Genomic DNA, 12,990 nt, shown 5'->3' on the forward strand with positions numbered 1-12,990 from the left:
AGTCACACTCCTTCACTGGTGATCTCCCTCCCCTGCGGGCCTCCCTCCACCTCCCAGACAAGCTGCTGGTGACCAGATTCCTGTCTCAGGGTTTGCTTATGTGAGATCTCTAACTCAGAACCCGTCCCCCCTTCCTGGGTCCGGCTTCTGCTGGGAAGCCAGCCACCTGAGGTGGGGGCTGACGGGCTGGGTGGGGGTCCCGGACCACACTGGGCTAGCAGATGCAGGGAGGCAGGGAAGGGGAGGCAGGCCATTTATTGAAGAACTGCTCGCAGACATGGACACACACAGCCATGGTAACCAGACGCCACCCTGGGGCCAGGGAGCACCCAGAAACAGCCCTGGGCTGCCAGCCCAGGCCTGGACATTTGCCCACCACAGGTGGAGGGCCTCTCTTGGCGTCAACCATCCACGACCTCCTACGGCACCATCTCTCCTGCCAAGTTGCCCATGGGGGTCTCCAGGAAGAAAACCAGGCTTGGGGGATTCCAAGGCCCAGGGAGGGTGGGAAGCTGCCCACGCCCTCAGGCTGTGCCCAGTCTCATGCTCACCATTTCTTTCTATGGCCAAAGGGAAGTGGCTGGACGAGGGAGGTCCCTCTGCTGGGATGAGCAGCACAGCACGGCTGGGGCCCCAGGTCACAGAAACGGGTGCAGGGATCCTGGGACCTGGGCTGGATGGGCACCTGCTCTGGGATTTCCTCTGCTTCAGCCTGTGTATGGTCCAGGGAACAGTGTGGGAAGGGGCGTGGCATGGGGGTGGGGCTGCCATGTCCGGGGCTTCTGCGTAGCCCAGCAAAGATGCTACAGGAGGAACAGGAGGAGAGGGCTGGGAGGGGTCTGGGGGAGGAGGAGGAGATGGGGCTGCAGTGAAGGCCTTGCTCATCGCAGGGGGTGTGGGAGGCCAGGCAGGGTCACCTCTGGCCCTGCAGAAAGAGGGACGGAAGTGGGCGGGCTCAGGACTGCGCCTCCAGGGCACGCACATGCACACTGGGCAGGCAGAACCAAGAAGGTGGCAGCTCCTTGCTGGTGCTGTCCTCGTGGAACCGGATGTGGAGGAAGAAGTCTCCCGTGTAGAGGAAGAGGAGGGCCCCAAGGCAGGCCGACTGGCCGGACGGCTGCACCTGAGCAGGGAGGAGAAAGACACATCAGTCTGGTCAGCAGCACGGGCCACGCAAAGCCACCAGGAATCCCGGGAACCTGCCTGGACACAGGTGTTATGGGGGAAGCGAGGGCCGCCCAGGCCTGGCTCCAGTGCCCCCTCCAGCAGGTCACTGCGCCTCTCCGAGCCAGTTTTCATCTTGGAAAGGAGCTGCCAATATTCCCATTCCTGAATTGTTTGGGGGCTCAGGGGGTCAGGAGTGTGGGAGGGAGTGAGGGAGAGGTTGGGGCAGAGGGGAATGGAATGTTAGCCTGTGCTGGGGCCTGACGGTGAGGTGCTGAGAGGCAGCTTGGGAGGTAGGAAGTGGGAGGTGGGTGCTGAGGGCGTGGGCTGGAGCCTTTCCGTGGGAGGAGCGGCAGGCACGGGATGGGTGACAGTGACATCACAGTGAGGCCACAGCAGGGTCCAATCACGGAGCGGCACCCTGTCCTGGGCACAGCTCCCATTCCCTGCACGTTTTCCTGCTTCACCAACCCTGAGGGCCTCACTGTCCAGGACTGAGAGACAGGTGAGCTTGTCTAAGTTCCTGCAGTGAATGGGGCAGACTCAGACTCAGTGTGCACACGTGACCACAGAACCCCTGCTGCTATCGTCTGCTGGACGTATGCTGACCCCAAAGCCCACCACCCAGGGAAGGGGGACGATGACCATGAGGGTCTGGGCCACATGGCCAGAGGCTCCCAGACCACCCTGCACACCACCACGCACCGCGTCGAGGTAGAAGGTGCTGGAGCCCACGAAGGAGACGGTGTCGTGCAGGTCGTAGTTGTGCACGCCGTTCTGGTGGTCCTGGAAGGGGACCACAGTGAGGGCGAAGGGCCCTACGCTGCGTGGGCTCCGGTTGGTCAGCCGCACCTCCAGGCGCACGGGGTCGCCCACCTGGCAGGCCGCCGCAGCCTCGCGGTCACATGGCTGTCCGTCCACCAGCACATCTGTAAGGGACACGAGACTGTCGGGGGCTGGGCTGGCCTGCACGGCCCAGCCGGCCTACCCCACCCACTCGCTGATTCATTCATTTCTTCCCTCCTTCACTCTGCAAGGCTGCCACCCACTCCCTGCCAGGCTGGACACTGGGGACACAGATGTGTGACCAGTTCCTGGTCTCCGGAAGAGGAACCTGGCAAAGACGGGTGTGGTGGCTAGAGCTATGACTCAAGGGGTCTGCACCCCACTGGAGGGGCCTCTGGGAGGGCCTCCTGCCACAGCCCACCTGGAAGGGGAGGAGCTCTCTAGTGAGTCAGGGGCTCCTGTCCAGGTGAGAGTCTGACACCGTAGAGGCGAGGGCGTGGAAGGGGCCCTACAGGCCCTAAAGTGCCCCAGGTCAGGGGTCAGGTGAGCTTTGGGGCACAGGCAGGCCCGAGGTCCCTCTCCTCCAGTGGCTGCAAGACCGCACACCCCAGGAGGTGGTGTCTTGATCTCGTTCCCCAGGAGGAATGCACAGTGGGCTCCAGCACTCCCTATAAAGTGGCTGCACTGTGTTTTCTTCATTCTATCAGCCTGTCCAGGGTGCCTGACACACAGCTCAGCACAGAACAGGTGCTCAGGGAAGTGGCACGGTTCTGGGACCCGTGGACCCTGCCAGGCAGGGAGCTGGGCCTGGGCGAAGGAGCATGGATTCACCTCCTCTTCCCTTCCTTGCTTACATGCCCCAAGAGCTTGCGGACAAGGAGGACGCCTCCTAACTGGGCAGCAGCAAGGAAGGAGGCTGAGGTCAGGGTGGGCTGGGGGCGGAGAGGGTGTGCCCCCTCTCAGGGAAGCGAGCTGATGATCAGGGTGGCAGGTTTCATGGTGAACCCCAAAAGATATGTGAGAATGTGACCGTACTGGGGAAGGGGGGTCTTTGAAGATGTAATCAAGTGAAAGGTCCCGATAGGAGCTCATTCTGGATTAGAGTGAGCCCTGTAGTGAGTGACAATGTCCTTATATGGGGCAGAAGAGGAGGAAGCACAGACAGAGACAAAGGCTGAGACTAGAGGATACGGGCAGGAGCCAAGGAGCCCTGGGTGGCTGGAGCCCCTAGGAGCTGAAGGAGGGAAGAATAAGCCCCCAGAACCTCCCATGGTCCTGCAGCACCTTGGTCTCAGCCTTCCTGCCTCCAGAACTGAGAACACACATCTGTTGTTCAAGTACCCAGTTTGTGGTCGTTCGCTGTGGCAGCCCTAGTAGGCTAAGACATGGGGGGGGGGACCCTTCCAGCTGGGCAAAGGCCACCTGCTGTGACCCTGTTGTGGAGGTCACGGAAGTGGGAGGTCCCGCAGCCTGCAATTTGACTTCATGTCATCCAAGTACAAACTGCGTGGCCCTGGGAGCCAGCCTGAGCCCCATGGTCTGCCGTGGCTGATCCTGTGCTGTGGGCTATCACGGCAGGCAGGTGGAATAAGGATGACATGATGGTGACACGCATAGGGAGAGCAGGTGGGCCACAAGAGCGCTCCCACCCCTTCTGCCCCTTAACACAGTCACGGGCATCCTGGGCCGGGCCTGTTGCCAGCACCCTGCAGTGGAGGATCCTGGAAACACCCTGACCCACAGCCCTCTGCCCTTGACCTCTGTTTTGTGGCTGCAAGGAGGGCCCTGTGGGGTGTCCTCACTGCAGCCTGGAGAGGAAGGTCCTCTATGGACTGGCCTGCCTGGCTCACACGGTCAGGCCAGAGCAGGCAACTTCAGGCGTGGTCGGGCCTCCTGCTGTCCTGCCTGGGTTCCACTGCCCTCACACGCAGGTGAGGGGGAAAGCACCTTCTAAGACCCCAAGCCACTCTTTCGACCCCTGAAGAGGATGGGGGCAGAGGGGACAGGATATTGAAAGTCCCCGCACCCAATTCCCAGCGAGTCCTGGCTCAGAGCCTCTGGGCCTGTCTCCTCTGCCATCCAGGGTCCTGGGTTCACAGGGAGGCTGTGGGGGCCTGGCAGGCAGCAGAGGATCTCGTGGCCACGGCACAAGAAGAAGGACTCCTGGGACATCAGTGCTCTCCATAGCCCGTGTGCCAGAGAGGCTTAAGGGTACGCAATTCTGAAACATTCATGTCCAGTGCGTCCTTATTTTCTCATCTGAGAGAAGTCAGCACGTGACTTACGATAAGGAGATGAGGACATGGCCTGTGCTATTAGGGAGCCACCTGAATGTGGCTCGTGTCCACTGTTTTCCAGTGTAAGTGACTGATGCACACCTTTTTATATTGAGCTCTGTCTGAATTCTGAGTTTATGTTCCTGGAACAGTGAGGCAGATGAAATGGTGGCACAAGAGAAATAAACATTTCTAAGAGAGGCTGATAGGTCAGACTGCCCTCCAGGAAGGCTGGAGGCCTGTGCCCATCCCCCATCCTCAGGGCTGGAGCTGAAAGGGGCTGCAGAAACCATCTGATCCCATTCATTCATTCCAAGATTTATTAGCTGGCTGCTGGCCCTTGCAGCCAGTGTGATGAGCATGACCCACTGCTGAGCAAGCTCACAATCCAGTGGGAGAAGGAACGCTCAGCCAAGACCTGGGGCATGCCAAGCCTCTGCATGATACAGCACTCAACAGGTGCCCACTATAGGGCCCAGGGAAGTAGCCCTTCACTCTGTGCCACTGTGGGGATGGCATCAGGGAAGGCTTCCTGGAGGAAAGGACACCTTTCTCTATTCTAGTGTTTTTCAAGGCTATGATTTGCCCTCAAATCCCAGCTTTTGCTGCATCCTACACTTCTGGATGTGCAGGGCCACCTGCACTGAGTCTGACCAGGCTGGGATAAGCCTGGGGGTCCTGAGGCCCTGCTCACTGGGCTATGTATAGTGCCCCTGAGTACTTCCAACAGTGCCTGATGTGCAGCAGACAGCATCAAGATGGGCTCTTTGTTCTCCCAGCTGGTCTGTCCTGCTGAGTCCAGAAGGTAGGACCAGAAGGACCTGAGCTTGAGCGCTTCTATCTATGGGACCCCAGGGTATGTCACTACACCTCCTGGGCCTCCGTTTCCTCTTCTGTAACATGGAGCCAATTCTAATGCTAACAGTTGTGACAAGTTCATATTCTTGCTGTGAGGAGCTCAGTCACAGCACGTCCCAGTACCCATGAGCATTTGAGGGACTTTGTCTTGAGGCCCAGTGCTGTTGCGGCAGCGGCTTTCGTCTCCAGCTTTGGTTACCTGTCTGTGCTGTGCAGCCCAGCACAGGGGGGCTCCAATCCATAACCAGCCCTTCTCCCTCCTCTACCTCTGTGCCACCCAAGCCAGGCCTCAGTAAATGTTTCTTGAACAGTGAACCGAACCAGGCGCGGTCTGAGCCTCTTGAATAAAAGGCGGGGAGATGGAGAGAGCAGATGTCAGGGCGGCCTGGTTGCTGGTTCCATTAAGGGAAAGATACGATTATGTGCAAATCAGTGAAGGGTAGTTGGCTCAGTACCACCCTGCCCTGTTTTTGTTTTTTTTGGTTTTTTTTTTTTTTTGCAGAGAACTGTGTGGGCTGCTGGGGCAGGAGAGGATTGGTCTGTGGGCTCCTGGGCAGAGCCACGCTGGCCTGCCTGTTTAACCCTTCCTAGCCCCAGCTCTGTACAACCCCTTGGGAAGAGAAAGCTGATGAAGGCTTAGAGCCAGTTGTCCCTGTGAACGCTGCTGGTGGAACCTTTCTTTGCTACTTTCTAAGAAGAGGGGAAGGAACGTGTGGCACTTAGGTGTGAGGCCAGGGTGGTAGGGGTTGGCAGGGGTTGTGGGCAGAGCCACACCCTGTCGGAGCAGGAGGCCAGGCTGCAGTCCCAACTTTGCCTCTGACTTCCCTTCACCCTGGGAAAGGCCGTTTGACAACTAGTGCCCCCTCCATCTCATCTGTGAAACTGGGATGATGATCTTGACCTCCCAGACTGGGGGCAGGGGTGAAGAGCAGAGAGGACCCAGCCAGAGCGAGCACTCCTGCCACAGGCTCTCCTGTGTGGCCATCATTGCAGAAGGAGGGCAATGCTCTGGAATGGCAGGCAGCACCTGTCTTGCTCTCTGCTCTGTCCCTGCTCCCAGGGTGACCAACTATCCCAGTTTGCCCAGGGCTAGTTTGGCTTTTAGCCTGCATTGCAGGAAACCCTCAGTGCCAGGCAAACTGGGACGGTGGGTCACGTTACCCCGAGGCCTGGCATCCACAATGACTGCTGACCAAATTAATGCATTTCTGTGCTCAGCAAGCAGCCGTTTCCTTCCTTGCTCCACAGCTGGGGCAGCCCCTACAGCTCCAGCAGCTCAGATCCAGGCATACAGGCACCAAATCCCCTGACGCTGACTCTTTCCTGTGACACAGAGGAAAAGCAAACCTTCCTATGACGGGGCAGAGCAGAGGTCTGTTTTTGTCCGAGAGCATTAAGCTTCCTGAATTCAAAAGGATGCCCTGGTCTCCCCTGGGACCCCCAGGGTACGGCTGAGGAAATGCGGTGGAAACGGGTCTAATGACCGTGATGATGATGGCGGCGATGCTCGCAGCTGCCTTGCAATGAGAACATGTGACCGCATGGCAGGGCTGTGCCCGGGTAGGATTCGTGACCCCGTCAGCAGCAACACCGGCCACATCCATTGTTGTCAATTCACTTCTCTGACTCTGGGCCCGAACAAGCGGTGTCCAGTCCTGGGGCATCAGAGGAAATGGGCTCATTTCTGCAGGGCCCCACTCTCCACAGCCACCCTGCTGAGCAGGGCTGCACGGAGCATATAAGAGGAGAGAAGAGAAGCCAGGGCCACCGTCCATTACAAGATGGCTTCCCCGACTCCAACCAGGACGGACCTGGGATAACTAATGGGAAAAATTTCTCAAAGACAAGCTGCTTTGAAGCAGTTTCTAAACTGCCACTGAGGGACAGGAAGGAACCACACGTGAAAGCGCGGGTGCTGCTGGGAGCTCACCCCGTCTGTGGCCCGCGCAGGGGCTGGCTCTACTCCTGGCTCCCCCAGCATTCGGCTTCTATCGGCGCTCCCCAGGCAGGCCCTGAGGGACAGAGCGGGCAGCCCAGGGGCCACGCAGCCTGCCTGTCAGCTTCAGCTGGGAAGAGTGGGTGCCTCCTGGGGGGCCCGCTGCTCAATCACAAGGTGAGCCCTAGAACCGGGACCCAGTTCTGTGACGGCAGGAGCCCGGCCGGCTGGTCCCCAGGAGGTGGGCAGGGATGCCAGCGCATGTGTCCCCTCCCTTGGCCGCTCCTCACCACCCCCCAGAGCACCTTCCCACAGCCTTCAGGTGGGGGTCATCCGCCCTCCCCCGCCGGAAAACCCTGAGTCTGGTGTCTGGGTGTGTAGGGTCCAGTTTTCTCCCACTGTTCTCTGGGGCTGGCCCCCGTCGGGCTTCCTGCCACCCTCCATTTCCTGGTCCACCAAATGAGCCGCCTCTTGGCAGGACTGGCTCCTCCTTCCCTCTCCCAGGCGGGATGGGGCGGGATTTGCACAGCTGTTTGTCGAGGAGCTGTTAGCAGCACAGGCCCCAGGCTCCTGACTGGCTGGAGAATGGACTGTCTTGGGTTTGAGTTACTTCTCTGTGAATCTCCACCTCTCTGAGCCCCAGTCTTTAGGTGGGGTAGAAGGAGACCACGTCAAGTGGGGTTTTGTTAGGGGCCGCTTGATCCTAACCACCATGGCTCCCAACCTTCCCTGAGGAGGGGAGGATCTGCAGGAGCAGCGGAGGAGAACTAGGACGGGGATGCTTTGCATTTCGACAGCTTCTCCAGGGCCCTTCCTCTCCCGCGGGCTGGCTGTGAACACTGACGAAGCTCTGTGCCGGATGCAATTGAGAGGATGGACGCAGCAGGGGCAGGTCCTTCCAGCCTCTCCCAAGCCAGGTGCCAGGCAGGCAGTTTCAGCCCACTCTGACCACGAGGGAGGCAGACCCAGGGCCTCTGGGGATGTTGGGTCCCCTTAGGCCTTTTTGCCTGGACCTGGAATGCCCTATCCCAGGGAAGCAGCAGCCTAGGGAGGGGAAGGGGCTCCTGTGCCCACGGCAGCCCGTGGTAGGGGGGTCATGAGCTGAGAGACAGAATGACTAAAGGTCGAAACATGCCTAGCAAAGCCTCCTGAATCCCCAGGACTTCCTTCCCAACAGAAGGGGTCATGTGGTTGACAAAATAATGTGCCCCCTCCACTTGCCCATGTCCCAGTCCCGGGAGCCTGTATGTCCCCTCCCATGGCAGAAGGGGCTTAGCAGATGTGAAGAAACGGAGGTCCTGGAGAAAGGGAGAAGACCCTGGGCCATCGGAGTGGGCCCAATGGCGTCGGGAGAGTCCTTACAAGGCAAGAAGGGAGGCAGGAGAGGGGCACACTTCGCTGCTGGCTATGAAGACGGGGGAAGGCGCACGGGGTACAGGCACCCCAGGAGCTGGAGAATGCCAGCCCAGGGAGGAAGGCAGCCCGCAACACCGATCAGACTCTGGACGCCAGAACCACACGGCGGGGTTATGTGCTGTTTAAGCCACTAACCTTGTGGTCACTTGTGAGAGCAGCTGGTGAGCCCAACACAGGTAGGGGTCTGAGGACACACACAGAGCCCCCAAGGGGCCCCAGTCAGCCTCAGGGCCACCACTTCCCAGGCCACTAGGGGAGACCCAGCCTGGGCGCAGAGCTGGTCCTGGGGCAGATGGCACTGGGTAGGGTGCACAGCTCTCTGAGCCTCGGTTTCCTCATTTGGAATGGTCGCGCCTTCCTCTCAGGGATGTGGAGTGAGTGTCAGATCCTCTATGAGAAGTGCCAGACAGAACAAGGTGTTCTAGGAATGTCGGCTCCTGCCCGCCCCCAGCTTCTGAAACCCAGCGCACCCCAGGCTAAGATCACATCATTCATTTATCTAACAAGCACTGGAGAGGCCATGAGCCTCAGGCCCGTGCTCCTCTGGGCAACCCTGACATCTCGCCCGGGCACCACGGGGTCTCACCCTCCACTTTCTCCTCCTGCCCCTCTTCCCCATGCCTTCCCCAGTAGAGTGGCTCCACCACCGGCAGCAGCTCAAGCTGGGTCCTCTCCTCCCGGACACCCATCCCCAGCCTGGGACATGTCCGGTGCCCATGCAGTTGGGCCTCTGCTCAGCCTCCACCCGCCCCGCCCTGGCTGGCCGTTCCCTCTCCTTTCTGCACGACCACAGCTCTAGTGTGAGACGCTGGTAGGCAGTGTCACTTCCATGCTCCTCGCCTGCCTGGCCCGTGGCTTCTGTTTATGCTCAGAATAAAAGAAAGTCTTCATGAAATTCTCACCCCAACTCTGGTCTCCTCGGCCCTACGAGTTTCCTCCCAGAGCCCATCTCCCGGGCTGTGTCCTCCCCGCCACTGCTCCCTGGCCATCCTGTCCCTCCAGCACATCCTTCCTGTCCCAGAGCCTCTGCACCTGCCGTCCTGGCCTCCCTACCAGCTCCATCCTGACGGTCAGGCCTTGGCCCTGCCAGAAAGGTTGTCCCTGACCACACAGTAGAGGGCTTCCTGCCCCTGCCAGCCACTCGGCCACATTCATGTAATTTCTCATGGCCCTGGCATCTGATCTGAAGTGACCTTGTTTATCGATTTGTTTCATTGTTAACTACCCGTGTTCCTCCTCGTCAGGAAGCTCCAGGAACACTGGCACTTGGCCGTCTCATTCACCATGGTGTCCCCAATACCCAGCACAGGCAGGCAAATGGCAGACAAGTTCCATTTCATATCTGCTGGACACATAGATGGATGAGTGAGTGAATACTGGGCTTTGGGGTTAGGTACCCAGGTTTGAACGCTGGCCCCACCACCGACTGGCTGTGCCCTGCCCCATTTAAACCCCTAGCGCACCGTTTGGCACATGAGGGACCAGGGCCACGTCCCAGAAGTGCGTCCTGAATAAGGACTCTAGGCCCAGCTACCATGCTCCGCTCTGGGCCCAGAGATGACTTATGCAGGAGAACCTCATGTTGTAAGGAATCTCCTGGGAGCCAATCAGCCTCCTTCCTCAAGGCGTCACATCGGCACCGGCCCCCTCTTCCCTCCTGTCCCTGGCCCTGCTTCTGTTTCATATTTAATACCAGCCAGAGTTATGGACATAATTGTGTCTGGCCCAGAATTCCTCCTGAAGTCCCTGCCACATTCATGCTATAGCACGTCCAGGCTCTGGTAGAAACACGGGCTATAAGTAAAGGCTGTGCCTGCCAGGGAGGGGCTTGGCAGGGCACAGAGAAAGGAAGCCATTGGCCAGCCTGTGCATGGGGCCAGGGGGCCACCGTGGGGCTGAGAACGAGGCAATGCGCGCATGCTGGGCAGGGGGAGGCAGGCTGGCCGAGGCTCACAGGTGGTAAAGTGTGTCTCACTCAGCGCCCACATCCTCCTAAGAGGTCAGAGAGCAGGTGCAGCTTTATTTGCAGAAGCACACCGAGGTGTAGAGAGGTGACAGGAGCTGCCTGGGCCCCATGCGGGCCCTGCGGAAGCAGGTCCGGGAGCCCTGTCCTAGAGAGTGGTAGGCAGGGGAGGCAGTTCCAGTGGTGATGTTCAACAGGATAAGGCCCACACGGGCGGTGGGCTCAGGTGCTCCATGGGGACGGGGCCCCAACTGGAGCCGTCCTGGGGCAGACCCGTCCTTCGGCCTCTCCAGCTCCGGCTGTCGTGACCCGTGCAGGACTCAGGCTCCTGGAGGGCAGATGTGGTGCTGGCGCAGGCCTTCCAGTCTGGGCTCTGCCAAACACTGCTTCCACTGTGGTCTGGCTGTGTCAGGAGCAGCGCCAGGAGGGGTGAATCCAGGGAGATGCAGAGGCCCAGCCCTGGGCAGCTGCCATTCCCATTTGATTCCACAGCTTGGGACTCCAGCCAGAGGTTTCTGTGACCCCAGTGAGCCCCAAGAGGAGGGTGGAGGATGTGGGGGAAGAGGCCTGCCCTACCTGCACCCACGGCCTCCCCCTCCTCCAGCCTGCCCCAGCAGGGCACTCCCCCTTGGGCGTGACACTCCCCATTGGGCGTGATGCTCCCCACTGGGCGTGATGCTCCCCCTGGGTGTGAAGCTCCCCCCGGGCGTGATGCCCCCTCCCCCGGGCGTGGCACTCCTCCTTGGTGCTCCTCTGGTTGTCAACAATGGCTGACTTCTTGAGCACTCGCTGTCTTCCAGGCCCGGGGCTCAGCGCTCTGTAGGTATCCCCTAATTCAGTCCTTGGAGCAGCCCCAGTAGGAGGGCTGACCCTTGTTCCATTTGACAGATGACGCTCTTGAGGTGGCGAGTGGCTCAGGAGCTGGTCCCAGGTGAACAGCAGTAGGTGCTGAGCCCCCACTGGATTCCTGGGTTCTGGACTTGGTCTGGTTTTGTTGTTTTTGTTGTTGTTGTTTTCCAGTAGCTTTATCAAGATAAAAGTCACATACCACACAATTCACCCATTTAAAGTGTACGATTCAGTGGTTCGTAGTATATTCAGATATGTGCGACCATAGCCCGTTTTCGAACATCTCCATCACCTTCAAAAGAAACCCTGTACCCTTTTAGCCATCACTGCCCTGCCCCCCAGACCCACTCCACCCCCAGCCCTGGGCAACCCAGTAATCTCCTTTCCCGCGCCATACATTTCCCTACTCTGACTCGCATATAAACAGAAGCGGAGGGCAGTGAGCTCCGGTGCCTGGCTTCCTTCGCAGAGCATGATGTCTCTAAGGCTCACCCGTGCTGCAGCATGGGTCAGTGCTGCGTGCTTTCTCATGGCGGGACAATACTCCATGTCTGGATGGGGCACATTTTGTTCATATAGCATCCACCAAGGGACACATGGGCTGTTTCCACCTTTGGCTGTGATGAGTGGTGCTGCTGTGCACATTTATGGAGAAGATTTTGTGTGGACACGGGTTACCATTTCTCATGGGTGTACACCTGACAGCAGACTTGTTGGGTCAAATGGCAACTCTGTCTAATGGTCTCAGGAAGCACCAGACTGTTTTCCAAGGCGGCTGCACCTCCATTCCCAGCGGCGGCGCGGAAGAGGCCTGACTGCTCCACGCCTTCTATGGCACTGTGGTTGCCTGGCTCTGGTTCACCCATCCTGGTGGAGGTGAAGTAGCATCTTGCCGCGGTTCTCACGTGCGTTCTCCCGATCTACCCCCAACCGGCCATGCTGCCGGCGCTCACTGCTCCCTGCGCAGACAGCCCAGCTTCGCCCCACCAGCCTGGGACAGCTGTTTGGAATGGCCCTTCTGTGCAGTCCTCTTTGCTTGCAACATCCATAAGCCATGAGAACCCTCTAGAACTCCAAGCCCTTGACCTCCATATTTCGGTAGTTTCTCACATTTTGGAGCCTGGGGCCAGACAGCAGGCCAGGGCTGAAGCTGGAAGTCTCTTCCCTAAGCAGCACAACACAACATGCAATCAGGGACCAGGCAAGTCAGGGGCCACCAGAGAGGGTCAGGACCCAAACTTTGGGCAAGCTATGGACCCAGAACATGGCCACGGGCAGAGGCAGGATGGACTCAGGAGTTAGGGAGCCAGGAGATGGGGCCAGATGGAGACCAGACCTTCAGGACATAAGGACCAGCACGTCAGATGGGCCCAGCATGCACGGTTGCTTTCAACTCTGATCTGCAGGCTGGGTGGGGGTAGGCAGCTGGCAGACACTCCTGGCACCCAGGAAACATTCACTGAAATGCTGCATCTGTGGGAGAAGAACAGCCCCCACCTGTGGGCTCGGGTTCAGTCTACAGCAGAGATTTCAAACCACAGTGGACTTTTCAAGAGACCTGCTTGACTGCACCCTAGAGAGGCGGGTTTCCTCTGTCTAGGGTGGTGCTGAGCATGAGTTTCTGCCGTGCATGTGTCCAGGGTTGCAGGCCCAATGCACAAGCCATGTCTGCCTCACTCAGAGTGGGCTGAGAGGAGCAGGGGAGGAGAAGATGTGGAAGGTGGTGGGGTGAGGCTACCGTG

The 12,990-nt window shown here is 59.1% G+C and overlaps 1 protein-coding gene across 5 annotated transcripts in view; it reads right to left on the reverse strand.

The window, feature by feature from the left end:
• Window positions 1-239: 239 nt before the first annotated feature.
• The window catches only part of TRAPPC9 (trafficking protein particle complex subunit 9), a 725,402-nt gene continuing 712,651 nt past the window's right edge, over window positions 240-12,990 (reverse strand). For all 5 annotated transcript variants that reach the window (XM_014346060.6, XM_034966644.3, XM_034966648.3 and 2 more), the window contains 2 exons: window positions 1,870-2,093; window positions 240-1,123 (listed from right to left, as the gene is read on the reverse strand). In XM_014346060.6, the coding sequence (XP_014201546.4) occupies window positions 956-1,123; window positions 1,870-2,093 (392 nt within the window). In that variant the 3' untranslated portion in view covers window positions 240-955. The remainder of the gene's footprint in view (window positions 1,124-1,869; window positions 2,094-12,990) is intronic.

The sequence above is a fragment of the Pan paniscus genome, chromosome 7 (genome assembly GCF_029289425.2).
Source record: "Pan paniscus chromosome 7, NHGRI_mPanPan1-v2.0_pri, whole genome shotgun sequence".
Classification (NCBI taxonomy): Eukaryota; Metazoa; Chordata; class Mammalia; order Primates; family Hominidae; genus Pan; species Pan paniscus.